This window comes from Saccopteryx bilineata, chromosome 4 (genome assembly GCF_036850765.1).
Source record: "Saccopteryx bilineata isolate mSacBil1 chromosome 4, mSacBil1_pri_phased_curated, whole genome shotgun sequence".
NCBI classification, from domain to species: domain Eukaryota; kingdom Metazoa; phylum Chordata; class Mammalia; order Chiroptera; family Emballonuridae; genus Saccopteryx; species Saccopteryx bilineata.
The window spans coordinates 63504816-63521083 of record NC_089493.1 but is presented as its reverse complement, the minus strand read 5'-3'; the positions used below and the strand labels follow the sequence as shown (position 1 = coordinate 63521083).

At 36.5% G+C, this 16268-nt stretch overlaps 1 protein-coding gene across 5 annotated transcripts in view; it reads right to left on the bottom strand.

Moving 5' to 3' along the window:
• The window catches only part of ZNF280D (zinc finger protein 280D), a 141405-nt gene that overhangs the window by 76243 nt on the left and 48894 nt on the right, over window positions 1-16268 (bottom strand). For all 5 annotated transcript variants that reach the window (XM_066276144.1, XM_066276142.1, XM_066276140.1 and 2 more), the window contains 6 exons: window positions 15884-16030; window positions 11235-11300; window positions 10996-11135; window positions 3370-3487; window positions 714-884; window positions 469-578 (listed from right to left, as the gene is read on the bottom strand). In XM_066276144.1, coding sequence (XP_066132241.1) covers window positions 469-578; window positions 714-884; window positions 3370-3487; window positions 10996-11135; window positions 11235-11300; window positions 15884-16019 — 741 coding nt within the window. In that variant the 5' untranslated portion in view covers window positions 16020-16030. The remainder of the gene's footprint in view (window positions 1-468; window positions 579-713; window positions 885-3369; window positions 3488-10995; window positions 11136-11234; window positions 11301-15883; window positions 16031-16268) is intronic.

Below are 16268 nucleotides of genomic sequence, written 5' to 3'. Positions count from 1 at the left end.
TAATCTAGTAAATAAAAATAATCTGATTAATGCATTGTTTCACTTAAATGTAAAATATAATAAGCATACATTATAATATACATAAACTTATTTTTTAAATTTAATAGTTCAGAAGGAATTTTAAAATCCTATTATGAAAGGGGAAGGGACACAAAGAAAACCAGATAGAAGATGACAGAAGACAATTTGACTTTGGGTGATGGGAATGCAGCATAATCAAATGTCAAAATAACCTGGAGATGTTTTCTCTGAACATATGTACCCTGATTTATTAATGTCTCCTCATTAAAATTAATTTTAAAAATCCTATATGAAGATAATCATTGTGAATATAAATTTTTACTTGTTACATGGAAATGCCAACATGAGATTTCTTGTCTAAATATTTGAATCATTATTTACTAAAACTCAGCAATATTTTCAGAGATTTGCAAACCTTTAAAAAATCAAAGTTTGAAAAAGGTTTACCGTCATGTGATTTTTCCAAGTATCCACAAGATTGAAATGAATATTGCACTTTGGACAAGCTTTTGGAAGAGGTGTTCCATTTTTAGATTGATTTGATGAGCTATTTGTACCTAAAATAAATCCAAAACATATGATTCAAAATTTATCATTTTTTAACTTTAAATAACCACTAATAGTTTGTAAGTTTACTATAATTCCTAAATTGTATGTGTAAATTTCTTTTCCATACGCCACACTTTACTTACCTTTTGATGGTACAGCCTGGGGAGACGCCGCTGGAAGAGATCTCGCTGAAGGAAGTACAGCCAAGGAATTTGCTCCAGAAACACCTTCACTGGGCTTAAGCTTTTTTGGATTAACACTGTTTACTTCAGAAGCAGAAGGACGTTTAGATAAAAACGAACTTTCGTTCATACCTATAATTTAAACAATGGGAAAATATTTTTAAACAGTTTAGACTGTTGCTTACAACTAAAAATAATGAAAGGTATTATAAAAATACTAAATTGAAGGTATTATAATTGAATTATTATATTACAAATGACAATAAATAATAAAATTTGATGTAATCAAGCCAGGGGTTGTATAAAAATCATATAAACATCTATTATGAACTATATATACTCAAATACTTCATAAAATAATCTTTCTATGCAAGAAAATATTAAATATGGCATTGAATAAATATATAAACAGCTATGATGAAAAACAGCCAAACCAAATTATCTCAAGCAAAAAAAAAAAAAAATTAAAGCACAGAGAATGCACGGAACTAGGTTCCTAAAAAAAAAAAAATCTTTAGATGGCTAAGTGCATTAAAATTTATTAAATATATATATTTATTTACTCTAAAAATATAGACACTCTTACTCCAAGAAGTTTCAAGAATTTAGAGTTTTTCTGGGAATAAAGTCCATGTGTTTTGTAAAAGCAGACTTAAGACAACTATTTTTTCCTCCTTGTTTCTTTTGGTTCCTACTTATTTTAAAAACTAGATTTTCCTGGATGTGGACTTTTCCTGGACTCCTGCTCCTTGTGACAGCTCCTAACAGACTGAACTTGGGTTGGGTTGCATTTTTCAGGGATTTGGCATGGTGATGGGGCCAACTTGGACTTGGTGAACATGTTAAGGACACTATTCTTTTATGGATTCTTGCTGTATTGGCCAAGAGTTTGCTTAAAGACTTTAATCACTGTAAAAACAAAAAAATAGAAGACTGGATAAAGAAGATGTGGCACATATACACCATGGTATACTATTCAGCCATAAGAAATGATGACATCGGATCACTTACAACAAAATGGTGGGACCTTGATAACATTATACGGAGTGAAATAAGTAAATCAGAAAAAAACAAGAACTGCAGGATTCCATACATTGGTGGGACATAAAAATGAGACTAAGAGACATGGACAAGAGTGTGGTGGTTACAGGGGGCGGGGGGAGGGAAGGAGGGAGAGGGAGGGGGTGGGGGCGGGGCACAAAGAAAACTAGATAGGTGACGGAGGACAATCTGACTTTGGGTGATGGGTATGCAACATAATTGATTGACAAGATAACCTGGACATGTTTTCTTTGAATATATGTACCCTGATTTATTGATGTCACCCCATTAAAATAAAAATTTATTTATTAAAAAAAAAACTAGATTTTTACAAGTGTCACAAGTAACACCCAAAAAAGTGATTATCAACTAAGTAATTTCTAAACAGAAAAACATTTAGACACTAATATTACTATTAAAAAATTGGTGTAGGTTTGATAAATTCTCTACATTGATTTGTTTGAAAATAATAAAAACAATCCTCAAAATCTTGTATCTCTATTTAGTCAAATATTTGAAATATAGGCCCTGGCTGGTTGGCTCAGCGGTAGAGCGTCGGCCTGGTGTGCGGGGGACCCAGGTTCGATTCCCGGCCAGGGCACATAGGAGAAGCGCCCATTTGCTTCTCCACCCCCTCTTCCTTCCTCTCTGTCTCTCTCTTCCCCTCCCGCAGCCGGGGCTCCATTGGAGATAAGATGGCCCAGGCGCTGGGGATGGCTCCTTGGCCTCTGCCCCAGGTGCTAGAGTGGCTCTGGTCACGGCAGAGCGATGCCCCGGAGGGGCAGAGCATCGCCCCCTGGTGGGCAGAGCGTCGCCCCCTGGTGGGCGTGCTGGGTGGATCCCGGTGGGGCGCATGCGGGAGTCTGTCTGACTGTCTCTCCCCGTTTCCAGCTTCAGAAAAATACAAAAAAAAAAAAAAAGATATTTGAAATATACCAAAATTGCTAATATACAAAGCATAACTGCCTTGATTACAAGGAATTTGATTTTAGATAAAAGTTTTTCATAGCATACTAATTTATTTTAGGTTAATGAAGAACTTTGTTATAGTATACAATCAAAGAACGCTAACTCTTCAATAGGGAAATTTCACTTCTCCTTCAGTGAGTATTTCTTTTACTGAATGCTGACTATATACATACTTATTACAACCACTTTATATTAGCACTCTATAATCATATTTTATTATCATATGTAAATCATTAAGTGAATAGAAAGACACTAACCTAATTAAAAAATCAACTATAATAATGCTTTTTATACTAGTCATCATAGAAGGTAATTAATATTTAAGAGAATTTAAATTATCAGAGGACTTTTCTAACTTACAGAAATTATTTTCACATTTTCCAGACCATGTTTATTGCAAGTGAGAACAATTTCAAAGAAAGTCAATTAGCCTACTTAATTAAAATAATTAAAAATTACCCAAGAAAGGCACTAAAGATTAGCACAATTCCACTTTACTCCATAAAAAAATTAACAGGAAGACAAGGACTTCAAAACAGAAAGTCAATTCCATATGCATATCATCAAGTTTCCTTCTACAATTTTTTGAAAAAGTACTAAAACCAACCTGCTATAGAAAGTGTTGCTCCCCCTTGGTAATGTGATAATCCTGTATCCTGGGTCAAGTCAAACAGTAACTCTGTAGAATTATTAGATGCAACTCGTGATGAGTTTGTTATATAACCCTGTTAAAATATTCCAAAGGAATATTATTTATTCAATACAGTGTAATTATTTTATTTCATAAACTTTTATAGAAATTTAACTGTATGCAATATTATAAGAATAATCTTTGATGACTCAATTACTAATAATTTATAAAACACAAAGGTAATTATTACTATCTGCCAAAATCATTATCTACTAAATCTGATAGCAAACTTAGAAGTAGCTTATTCCTGACTAGTTAATTAAAATGGGGGGCAAGTTTCTATAATTTTTTCAAGGTAAAAAATATATAAACCCACTTTAAATCAACAAGATTAATATACTTTAGAGAGCCACTAAAAATTCAGTATTCTCATTGAATAGCAAATAATAGAACTTAACAAACTCTTTGGGTAAATGCAAGGAAAATAGAGAAAAACATACTGATATAAATACATATTTAAATTTTTCTACACTTCCATAAACTCCACAGCAAAATATCATGGCAGACAAACTAGGAATCAATCTTCAGTATTCAATATCAAAGTTAGGGATAACTATATCGCACTGTATGAGTTTTAGAATCATCTTTATTGGAAAAATTTATAAGCCAAGGGTCAAAAAGAGACACAATGGGTCTCCCACTCTCCCCACCATCCCACAGAAAGCCATGCTAGGCCAGGGAATCTCGCACCTCATAGGGCAAATATGAAAGGTGCCTGATTGGCAAGGTGAACAAATAAGAAAGCCAGGCAGACAGAGTTTAGAATAGAAGCTTTTTATAGAAATGACCTAGACCAGCTGATGACTGTAGGGCTCAAGGGAAGTTTCAGCCCTTCCATCAGGATGGCAGAGCTAGCAGAATGATCTCAAAGAGAGTAAAAAGAAATGAATCATAATGAGGTCAAGTATAAGGTACTATATAAAATTACATTAACACACATATGCTTAGTATAAATAATTATGAAAAGTATGGTCAATATAATTTATGGATATATACTTCCACACTGATACACACAAAACATATTCCAATACTATTTATAAAAGACCATCATTGAGAACAAGTTCTCAAGAGTAACTTCTGGATAATTCTATATATCATATTATATAACATGCAAAAGCTTTAAGATTAACAATTCTTAAAAATCAAAAGGGAAAAAGTCTAAGAGAAAAATGGACAAAGGACATAAATTGAGACACTTCAAAAGCAAAATAAAAATGACCAATACATACAAAAAATACTTTTTTCCAACTACTAGCAAAAGAAATGCAAATAAAGGCAATGGCAATTTTTAACTACTGACCTGACATTCTGTTAAAGATAGTAATATCTAAAACAAAATAAATGGTCACTCCTCTTAAAAGTATCAAGGTCATGAAAGACAAAGAATCAGTATATAAGGAGACTGAGAAGAAATAACTGCAATAAACACTTATGAAAAATGACATTAATGGAAATATCTGGTAAAACTCAAACTAGGTCTGCAGTTTAGTTAATGTTACCTAATTATGATAAGATGTTAGCATTAGGGTAAACTGGGTTGGGGTATTGGAACTCTTTCTCTCTCTACTACCTGATTATAGTAAGACACTAGCATTAGGATAAACTGAGTTAAGGATATTATAGCTCTCTCTCTCGCTCGCTCTCTCTCCCTCCTATGGAACTCTTCGTATTATTTTTCCTGTAAGTCCAATATTCATTCGAAATCAAGTTAACATTTAAAAATTAAAGAGTAATGATAACATTCACTATTGGCAAAGTACAGTTTATGATATGATACAACTTTCCTGCATGAAAACTCTGGCAGTAACTATCAAAGGCTTTGTATAAATTCAGAACCTTTGATCCAATCATCCCACTTTAAAAATTTATGGTAAAAGTAAAATGTTTAATAGAGAACTTTCAATAGCAAAGAAATTAAAATCCGTATGTCCAACAATTAAATAAAATAAATTAAATAATAAACTATCTGAAATCACTAAGATCATATTTTTTAGAAGAATCCAAAGAATATTCAAAGTAGAATGTTCAATGAGCAGAGGAACATGTATTTGTATACAGCATATGGTTCTGAATTCATGTACTCTATACAGTCTAAAGGGGAAAAAAAATCAAAATATACTATGTACTCTTCTCTGTATCTTTCCAAACTTTCCTCTCAAAAATGTACATTATTTTAAAGTTGAAACATAAAGTTTTTGTTTTGTGCTAATAAATTGAGAAATAATTAAATTTCAAGAATTTTGTTTTGCTACTAACTTTTCTGTTGACATGGGTTAAGAAATTAGAAAAAACAAATGTGTGAAAAGTCAAAGGTACAAAATTCCAGTCATAAAGTCAGTCAGTCACAGGGATGTAATGTACAGCATGGTGTCTACAGTTCAAAATAACATAGTGCATATTTGAAAGTTGCTTAAGTATTAAAATTTCCTCTTTTTTTTCTTTTTTTTCGTGAGGAGAGGTAGAAACAGGCTCCCACATGCACCTCGACCGGTATCCACCCAGTAAGCCCACTTGGGGGCAATGCTCTGCCTATCTGGAGCCATTGTTCTATCAGCAACAGAGCTAATTTTTTTAGGGCCTGAGGTGGAAGCCTTTGAGCCATCACCAGCGCCTGAGGCCAACTCACTGGAGCCAATCAAGCCAGGGCTGCAGGAAGGGAAGGGGGGGGGGGGGAAGCAGATGGTCTCTTCTCCTGTGTGCCCTGACTGGGATTCAAACCCAGGACATCCACACGCAGGGCTGATGCTCTACCACTGAACCAACTGGCCAGGGCTGATATGAAAATTTCTTATCAAAAAGAAAAAAATTTCACCTAGCCTATAGCAGCACAGTGAATGAAACATCAATCTGGAATGCTGAGGTCACCAGTTCAAAACTTTGTGCATGCCTGTCAAGGCACATATGATAAGCAATCAACGAACAACTAGAGTGAAGCAACTAGGAGTTGATACTTCACATTTCCCACACCACCCTCCTCTCTGCAAAATCAATATATAAAATCTTTTTCAAATATTAAAAGAAAAAGAAAAAATTGTCGGACGTATGGTAACTTGTGTTCACTAGGGTTTACTGTAGTGATCATTTTGCAATATATATACTGTACAACTACTATATCTTTGTGTTGTACACCTGTAATCCATAATGTTATATCAGTTGTATCTCAATAAAAATTAAACAATTTAATTAAAAGAGAAAGAGATGAAATTTCCTTACTACACCCTGTACAAATTACAGATCTGTAACTAAATAAATGATGGCTGCTTAAAACAAAATTGTTATGGAAGCAGATACTGAAGTAATTCAAACCACTCCTAGTATTTGAGGACTAGTACGAAGATCTGAGCCTGCATTTGAGCCTTACTTTAACATGTAGTATAAAAAAAGTTGAATAATGCTGTATGATTTCATTGTTACCAGGAACAATCTTAGTTCAGGATAAATATTTTCTCCAAATATTTGCCCTTCAAAAAATGGGAAATATCCTGACCTGTGGTGGCGCAGTGTATAAAGCGTCGACCTGGAAATGCTGAGGTCGCCGGTTCGAAACCCTGGGCTTGCCTGGTCAAGGCACATATGGGAGTTGATGCTTCCAGCTTCTCCCCCCTTCTCTCTCTGTCTCTCCTCTCTCTCTCTCTCTCTCTCTCTTTCTCTCTATCCCTCTGTGTCTCCCTCTCCTCTCTAAAATGAATTTTAAAAAAATTTTTAAAAAAGGGGAAATATCCATTTTGCATTTTCCAAAATAGTATTTTATTTTATTTTATTTTATTTTTGGTATTTTTCTGAAGCTGGAAACAGGGAGAGACAGTCAGACAGACTCCCGCATGCGCCCGACCGGGATCCACCCGGCATGCCCACCAGGGGCGATGCTCTGCCCACCAGGGGGCGTCGCTCTGCTGCAACCAGAGCCACTCTAGCGCCTGGGGCAGAGGCCAAGGAGCCATCCCCAGTGCCCGGGCCATCTTTGCTCCAATGGAGCCTTGGCTGCGGGAGGGGAAGAGAGAGACAGAGAGGAAGGGGGGGGGGGGAGAAGCAAATGGGCGCTTCTCCTATGTGCCCTGGCCAGGAATCGAACCCGGGTCCCCCGCACGCCAGGCCGATGCTCTACCGCTGAGCCAACCGGCCAGGGCCCAAAATAGTATTTTAACAGAAATATAAAGTTAATACAGACAACACTTTCCTAGGAAACAACTCTGGCTAATTACCATAATTTCAGAGACCAGGTACATGCTATTCAAAGATAACTGGTAAAAATAATTCTGCAACAGGGAATTTTAATGTCCTATAAAGCAGTTTAGAAAGATTGCAATTACAACAGTAAGGCATTAGACGGGGATTCGGGAGACCTGTACATTTATTTAACTACGTAACCTGGGGCTAGTCACTTCTGATCTTCAAGTTATTCACTTTTCAAACCTTAAATGTACTTACATTTTAAATATGCTTGCACTACCACAGTACATGTATGTTTCAAATGTACATGCACTTCACGGTACATATGTGAATTAAATCAAATAGTTGTCTCAACAACACTAATAAAGAACAAGTATTATACCCCATTCCATAAATTTATAGACTGGGTGTAGTTATGTAAGGGTCTCAACTTAGTCCCAACTTATTATTGGTGGAACTGTAACTAGAACCCAGGTCTTATTAAAAGGCCTATGCCCTTAAGCTATGCCACACTGACTTTATAAGTGATATAAATCCTAGTTACTTGAAAGATATGCGAAAGAGATGTTGAAGTATAGAGATATTCATGAAAAAGTAAACATACACACACATAAAACATGACATAAAATGAAAAACTATAATTTATTAAAAACAATAGCTTCTAAAATTCAGAGTAAATTCCCTTAAATTGAATGCTCAATTCATTCCAGAATATATCTGTTATTCGTTGACTGTACACTCTCCCATCACCTAGAAAGTTTTTTAAAATGTATCGTTTCAGGACCTACCAAGACCAATAGGCAAAATGTCTCCTTTAAAACACCCCCAAGATTGATGGCCCTGGCTGGTGGCTCAGCAGCTAGAGCATTAGCCTAGTGTATGGAAGTCCCAGGTTCGATTCCCAGTCAGGGCACACAGGAGAAGCAACTCTCCCCTTTTCTGCTCCCCCCCACCACCTCCCCGCCCCTTCTCTCTCTCTTCCTGTCCTGCAGCAAATGACCCAATTAGTTCAAGCATAGTTCTAGGCACTGAGGCACATCAGCCTCAGGCACTAAAAATAGCTCAGTTAGAGCATCAGCCTCTAACAGGGTAGCCAGATACAGCCCAGTTGGGGAACATGTAGGAGTCTGTCTCACTATCTCTGCTTCCCTCACTTAAAACAAACAAACAAACAAACAAAAAACTCTCAAGATTAAGAAACACCAGTTGAGGTGCATTGCTTAAAAACTATACCCATAAAAATAAAAACACTGCAATTCAGAAAGCTCTAGTTTCTAAATTTTATAACACCAACGATACCACCTCTCACTTAATTTTTTTTCTGTGTCCAATGCTAGAAAGATATTTTTCTCTATCAACCTGAGTTTAATAATAAAGTTTCTTTTTCTGGCTTTCTGTTCTCCAAATACCAAACAGCTTAAAATAAGAATTAGAAACCACTGACATAACTTGACTCCAATTAATAGCTAAGAATCTTTATACTTTGGGCAACTTTCTATCTTCTGTAACATTAGATATAGCTTATGGAACCTTAAAGCCAAGCCTGAGAGTCAGTGCTCTGGGTGAAATCTCTCGTTTTAGAAATGAAGAAAATGAGGGTCAGAGAAGTTTCCTTCCTTTTCATTTTTATGTAAATTAAAATTAAATTTAATAACTCTTCTATGAAAAATACTACCCCAAAATATAAATTTCTAGTGCTAACAGGTAGATTACCTTATAGTAATATGATATAATATACAGGAAAAAAAAGTTATTCATATTAAAATTATTTGGATTCAATTCTGGTTTTAAACTTTATTATTTGCCAGAAAATTTATAAGTGCTTTGGTAGTTATTTCCTTTACTGTCAAAATAAAATAGAAAATTTACTATTTTTCTAATGCTAATGTCAAATAGCCTATTACAAATATGGGGAAAAAAAACAACACTGAGTAAATCTGATTCTACGCTACTAAAAAATAATCTTTACAGTTTGGACAATCTTTTGTTTTTTTGTTTTAGTATTCTTAACTCCTTGGTTTCAGGACTTCTTTATACATTTAAAAATTACCGAAGACCCAAGAATTTTTATTTAGGTGGAATACAGATAGCTATTGATATTTACCATGTTAAAAATTAGAAAAGACATTTTTAAAAGTTATTAATTTTAAATGAAAATAAACCCGATATAGATTAACATGAGTAATTTTTATGAAGAATGACTATCTTGCAAACACAAAAAATTAAAGAGATGTATTGCTTTACATTTCTACAAATCTCTTTAATACCAAATAATCAAAAACTGCTATAGTTTCACATCTGCTTCTGCTTTTAATCTGTAAGGAAATTTGTTTTGGTTGAAAAATATCAAGAAAATCGGCTTTATAAATATATATAGTAGAAAAAAGGAGTACTTTAATAGCAACTTAGGATAACTGTGAATATACTTCTTTGATACTACACCAAAATTCAACAGTTGGTATTTTCTTAAAGGTTTGTTGGAATGTAGACTCTTACTCCTTATCACTAAATTTGTACTTTATTACATTAAAATATATTAGTTTGCCCTGGCCGGTTGGCTCAGTGGTAGAGCGTCGGCCTGGCGTGCAGGAATCCCAGGTGCAATTCCCGGCCAGGGCACACAGGAGAAGCACCCATCTGCTTCTCCACCCCTCCCCCTCTTCTTCCTCTCTGTCTCTCTTCCCCTCCCGCAGCCAAGGTTCCACTGGAGCAAAGTTGGCCCGGGCACTGAAGATGGCTCTGTGGCCTCTGCCTCAGGTGCTAGAATGGCTCTGGTTGCAACAGAGCAACGCCCCAGATGGGCAGAGCATCACCCCCTGGTGGGCATGCCCGGGAGCTGAGGATGGCTCCATGGCCTCCACCTAAGGTGCTAGAATGGCTCCAGTTGCGACAGAGCAATGCCCCAGATGGGCAGATGCCCTGGTGGGCATACTGGGTGGATCCCGATCAGGCGCATGCAGGAGTCTGTCTGACTGCCTCCCAGCTTCTAACTTCAGAAAAAAACAACAACAAAAAAAAACAGCTAACAACACTTGGCCCAGTTTATAATCTTAAACAGTTTGCCATTAGCCATTATGTAATATTCATTACTGATTATACTTTTATTCGTTTTGATAGCATACTTTTTAATACTGTACCTGTTCAACTTAAGCATATTACCTGATTTAGGAACAGGTTGGGTAATTAGTTCTTACAGTTATTATTTTGGATAGTGGTTGAGCTATCATAAAGATGGTGACATTTTCTGATGCTGATTAAGCTTCTATTGAATGACTACACATGATAGTTCAGAATTTTACCTGGGTATTATTGACATTGATAAATATATTGAATGTATGTCTGAACTATTGTGTAGTTTTTAGAAACACTTACAGGTTTAGACAAAGGCTGAACAACAACAGAACTATCTGAAGATCTAGATTCAGGATGAAAATTTACTGGAGAGGCAGCCACTGGATTTGATGTTGGATTCATGTAGTGCTGACTTGTAGGCTTGAATGCAGCAGTAATACCTGTATTCCAAAATCACACAATATTTGAATATAATTCTATATAATCAATGATAAAATACTTCATGTTAAAATTAAAATACTGAAATAATAATACTGTACCTCGACTGAGTGCGCCATTCTTTATTCCCCTTGAATATGAGCTGGGGTTTACTCTATTCAAAATATCTAGAAAAATTATATTTATTTTAAAATTCATTTGTTTGCATGAAACATATATTCAAGGTAATAGAAAACATGAATTGAAAATAGATTCCTGGAAGGAGTATATAAGTTATCACTGATGTAAAAATACATTTAATTTTAAACACACACATATATTTTTCTAGTAAAGAATCAAGATTACTAGCTTTAATTATTTCATAGAACTAAAACAACCTTTCACTATAACTCAAAACCCAAATGCCAGAAGTAAAAGACTGATAAATCTGGCAACATATAAGTCAAACCTTCTCCATGGCAAAGAAGTAGTCTACCTAATTAGTAAAACTTTTCCAAAAATGCACACATATAAAACCTATAATTGAAGTCTTTCTTTGCGTGATAGTAGGGCTGTATATAGACTCAGGTTCCTACCAAACCCTTTTCCAATCTCCGTATCTCACTCACATCCCTAAATGCCTTGAAGTATTCTGATGAGAGATCTCATTGGATTAACTGCACCATTACTCATGAGTTCTGAAAAACAAATTATCAGACTACCGACTACAATGAACCTGCAATTTACCAGAGTGTTTTATAACTTAAGTAGTTTTGAATCTACCATTATACCAGAACCCAAAGTGAGCCTAATATCACTTTGAGGATTAGTATAAAGTTCCTAATTCTTGCATGCATGTGAACTCTGGAACTACTAGGGTACTCAATTACCAAACTAAAATTTGGAAGAATGAGATTTGCCTAAAATTGTTGGTCAGAAAAATGTAAAAGCACAAACACACCAAATATCGTTAAAATTTCCTTTTCTCCCCTCATAATAAAAAGGAACTGAATCCCACAAAATCTATAAAGTAAAGGACTACACAAAAGTGGGGTTATTTTCTGACAACAGCAATGCAGTGTTCTATATCTAAGCACTAGAGATGTCTTATAAAAAAAATTACTCCAACAACTTAACACCATTTTCATTCAGAAATTCACAATTAAGCATTTACTTAAACCATCAAAAAACTATTACAGTCCTGGCCAGTTGGTTCAGCAGTAGAGCATCGTCCTGGCATGTGGAAGTCCCTGGTTTGATTCCCAGTCAGGGTACACAAGAGAAGTGACCATCTGCTTCTCCAACCCCCCTTATCTATCTCTTTTTTTTTTTCTCTCTCTCTCTCTTCCCCTCCCACAGCTATGGCTCAAATGATTCAAGCAAGTTGGCCCCAGGTGCTGAGGATGACTCCATGGCTTCACCTTAGTTGCTGAAATAGCTCGATTGCCAAGCAATGGAACTGTGGCCTCAGACGGGCAGAGCACCGTCCTGTATGGGCTTGCCAGGTGGATCCTGGTCGGGGCACATGTGGGAGTTTCTCTCTCTGCCTCCCTGCCTGCCCCACTCTTACTTAATAAAAAACAAACAAACAAAAACAAAAAAGAGCTATTACTTAACCCTTTGAGTAGTATGAACATTCATGTACATCCTCAAGCCTCCTGACCATCCAGAGTATGATTGTACACGTACATCTTTAAACTTTGAGCTGGAGGTACACCAGAATTGCATGAAATAAAAAAATTTTTATTTTAAAAATGCGTAAGATGCCTGACCAGGCGGTGGAGCAGTGGATAGAGCGTCGGACTGGGATGCGAAGGACCCAGGTTCGAGACCCCAAGGTCGCCAGCTCGAGCGTGGGCTCATCTGACTTGAGCAAGAAGCTCACCAGCTTGGACCCAACGTCACTGGCTCCAGCAAGGGGTTACTCGGTCTGCTGAAGGCCCACAGTCAAGGCACATATGAGAAAGCAATCAATGAACGACTAAGGTGTCGCAACAAAAAACTGATGATTGATGCCTCTCATCTCTCTCCGTTCCTGTCTGTCTGTCCCTGTCTATCCCCTCTCTCTGACTCTCTCCCAGTTGCTGTAAAAAAAAAAAAAATGTGTAAGACAACATTAAAAAAAGGCAAATGTATGTTCTTCTTGTTTCCATAAATTGGTTATCAAACAAACATGATTTTAAGTTAATAAAACTGTAACCAGAACTAATATCTTTTGGAATAAAACTCACTCCCGAGGGTCAGCAAGCATGAAAGAAACTCACTACTCAAAGGGTTAAGTACTTTTTGATGGCTGTATTCTACAAAACCAAGGTTTTTACCCTCCTTTCTCACAGTTCTATATAAGCATTCATATTCCTGTTACCATATTCTATGGCATACACATAACCAACAATACAATCTTTTAAATTCTGCATGTTAACAGTTCAGAAAAGCCCACACCAGATGGTGGCACTGTGAACAGAGTATTGACCCAGGATGCTAAGGACCAGATTGAAACCCTGAGGTCACTGGCCTGAGTGTGGGTTCATCTCGCTTGAGCACAGACTCATCTGGATTGAGCACAGTCTCACCAACTTGAGCACAGGGTTGCCAGCGGAGCGGGGATCACAGACACGACCCCATGGTCACTGGCTTGAGCCCAAGGTTACTGGCTTGAACCCAAAGCTGCTGGCTTGAGCAAGGGGTCACTGGCTTGGCTGGAGCCACCCCCCCACCTCTATCAAGGCATGTATGAGAAAGCAATCAATGAAAAACTAAAGTGCCACAATTATAAGTTGATGTTTCTCATCTCTCTCCCTTCCTGTCTGTCAGTCTGTTTCTGTCTCACTTAAAAATAAAAATTCAGAAAAATTCTACTGGGGTCAATTTCTTTTTGACATAATTATTTTAAAACTAATATGTACTAGCCCTGGCTGGTTGGCTCAGTAGTAGAGCGTCAGCCTGGCGCACAGGAGTCCTGGGTTCGATTCCCAGCCAGGGCACATAGGAGAAGTGCCCATCTGCTTCTCCACCCCTCCCCCTCTCCTTCCTCTCTGTCTCTCTCTTCCCCTCCCGCAGCCAAGGCTCCACTGGAGCAAAGCTGGTCCGGGCGCTGAGGATGGCTCTGTGGCCTCTGCCTCAGGCGCTAGAATGGCTCTGGTTCAACAGAGCAAAGCCCCAGATGGGCAGAGCATCGCCCCCTGGTGGGCGTGCTGGGTGGATCCTGGTCAGGCGCATGCAGGAGTCTGTCTGCCTGCCTCCCCGTTTCCAACTTCAGAAAAATACCAAAAAAACCCAAAAAACTAATATGTATTGTTCTAGTTGAACATTGTTAAATCATCTACAATCAGTATAAATTCAACTTGAATCTTAACTGTCATGTTTTCAATAAGAGAATTTCAATAACAAATTTGTAATATGGTGATACTGAAGCATAAAATTACAAACAATAGTAATATAGACTAGAAACAATAATTAAAGAGAACATATCATTATGTTCCACTATCATTAAAAAGCATTATTCAATTTATAATCAAAATGGCACTCCACTTAAATCCTCCATGAGAGATTATCAATCTGCCAGAGGAAACAGTATTGAGAATTCAATTGGTTAAGTTACTCTCCCTCTGATAAAACTGAATAAAAGTGCTGTTACAAGCTTAGGGGCAACAGAAGAATAAAACAAGTTTTTCCAAAAATTTAAAAGGAATCTCTTCATCACTTTTAAACACTGTCTTGCTAAGAAAACCTAAATCTTGTAAATTATTTATCTGCACTTTTATATATTTGTTTGAACAAACATTTTAATGGGCATCATTGCTCTTTGCTTTAACATTGTAATAATGCCAATTCCAATTATTCTAACAGAAATCTAGTATCTACAAAGATATCAAGGTCTTCTGCTAAAAAGCCATAAGGATTTCAGTTTTAACTGCTAAGCCATCCAAGTATAGGTGTGTATTAGCTGTAGACAATGCCCTGAGACTTCATGAATACAAATGCAAGTTGGTAGAAAATGTGTGGGGTCAAAAGCATGGGTTGGCATATAGGCCAGAGACTGTGCAATCATTCATTGCCTTTACATTTTGTAGCTATGAACAGATGACACTGCAATGAGGCAGTTGCCTGAATTTGAGAACCCCTATCTGAGAGTAACACAAACTTATTTAGTACATGCTAATGTTATAAAGTATTCTAAACCATTCTAAATCATTTTTTTCTCTACCTCTGAGTTTAAGTGACAAAAAAAAAAGACGAATGAATATATGAATGGGATATTTGGCTCCATTAAAAATCATGATTTCTGCCTGACCTGTGGTGGCGCAGTGGATAGAGCGTCAACCTGGAAATGCTGAGGTCGCTGGTTTGAAGCCCTGGGCTTGCCTGGTCAAGGCACATATGGGAGTTGATGCTTCCAGCCCCTCCCCCCCTTCTCTCTCTCTGTCTCTCCTCTCTCTCTGTCTCTCCCTCTCCTCTCTAAAATGAATAAATAAATAAAAAAAATCAAAAAGAAAATCATGATTTCTAATAACAAAAGACCTCCAATGTCAACAGCTAATCTTAGTTCATTTCTTTTTCTCAGATCTGTTTTTCACCTCTTACCTCCTTCCTCAAGTACCCAATCACATCTTCACCCTGTTTCTAAAATTCTTACCTATATCTCACCCAATCTTTCATCCCCAACTCTTTAGAGAGAAACAAGGACATAAGCACCTGTAACACAGTTCATAATTTTTTCCATTAGAAACAGTATCTTATAAAACTTGGCTTCACAAAAGTAAATGCTTACTTGAAATTGCTGGTTTTGAACTTGCTATCTCTCCAACAAAGATTGGCTCATCATCATCATCATCCTCAACCTCTTTTATTTTCTTCTGCCAGGGTTCCAACTCTTCTTCTTCACATTCCATAAAGAGTTCTGCCATTTTTGATTTATCTAATTTCCAAAAGAAAAGTAAACCACCTTATTTTAAAAAATAAAAATACATATTTGTAATATATAACATATTTAAGATCTAATTTAATCATCTTAATGGCAATTTCTGAATTGATATTTGTAATTAGTAAATGGTAGTAACAATGAAAAGCTCAGAACTCACTCTCTTAGAAGGTAGGTAACTAGATAGATAGGTAGGTATAGAGATAGACAGAAAATGGCTGACAATAGTTTACAG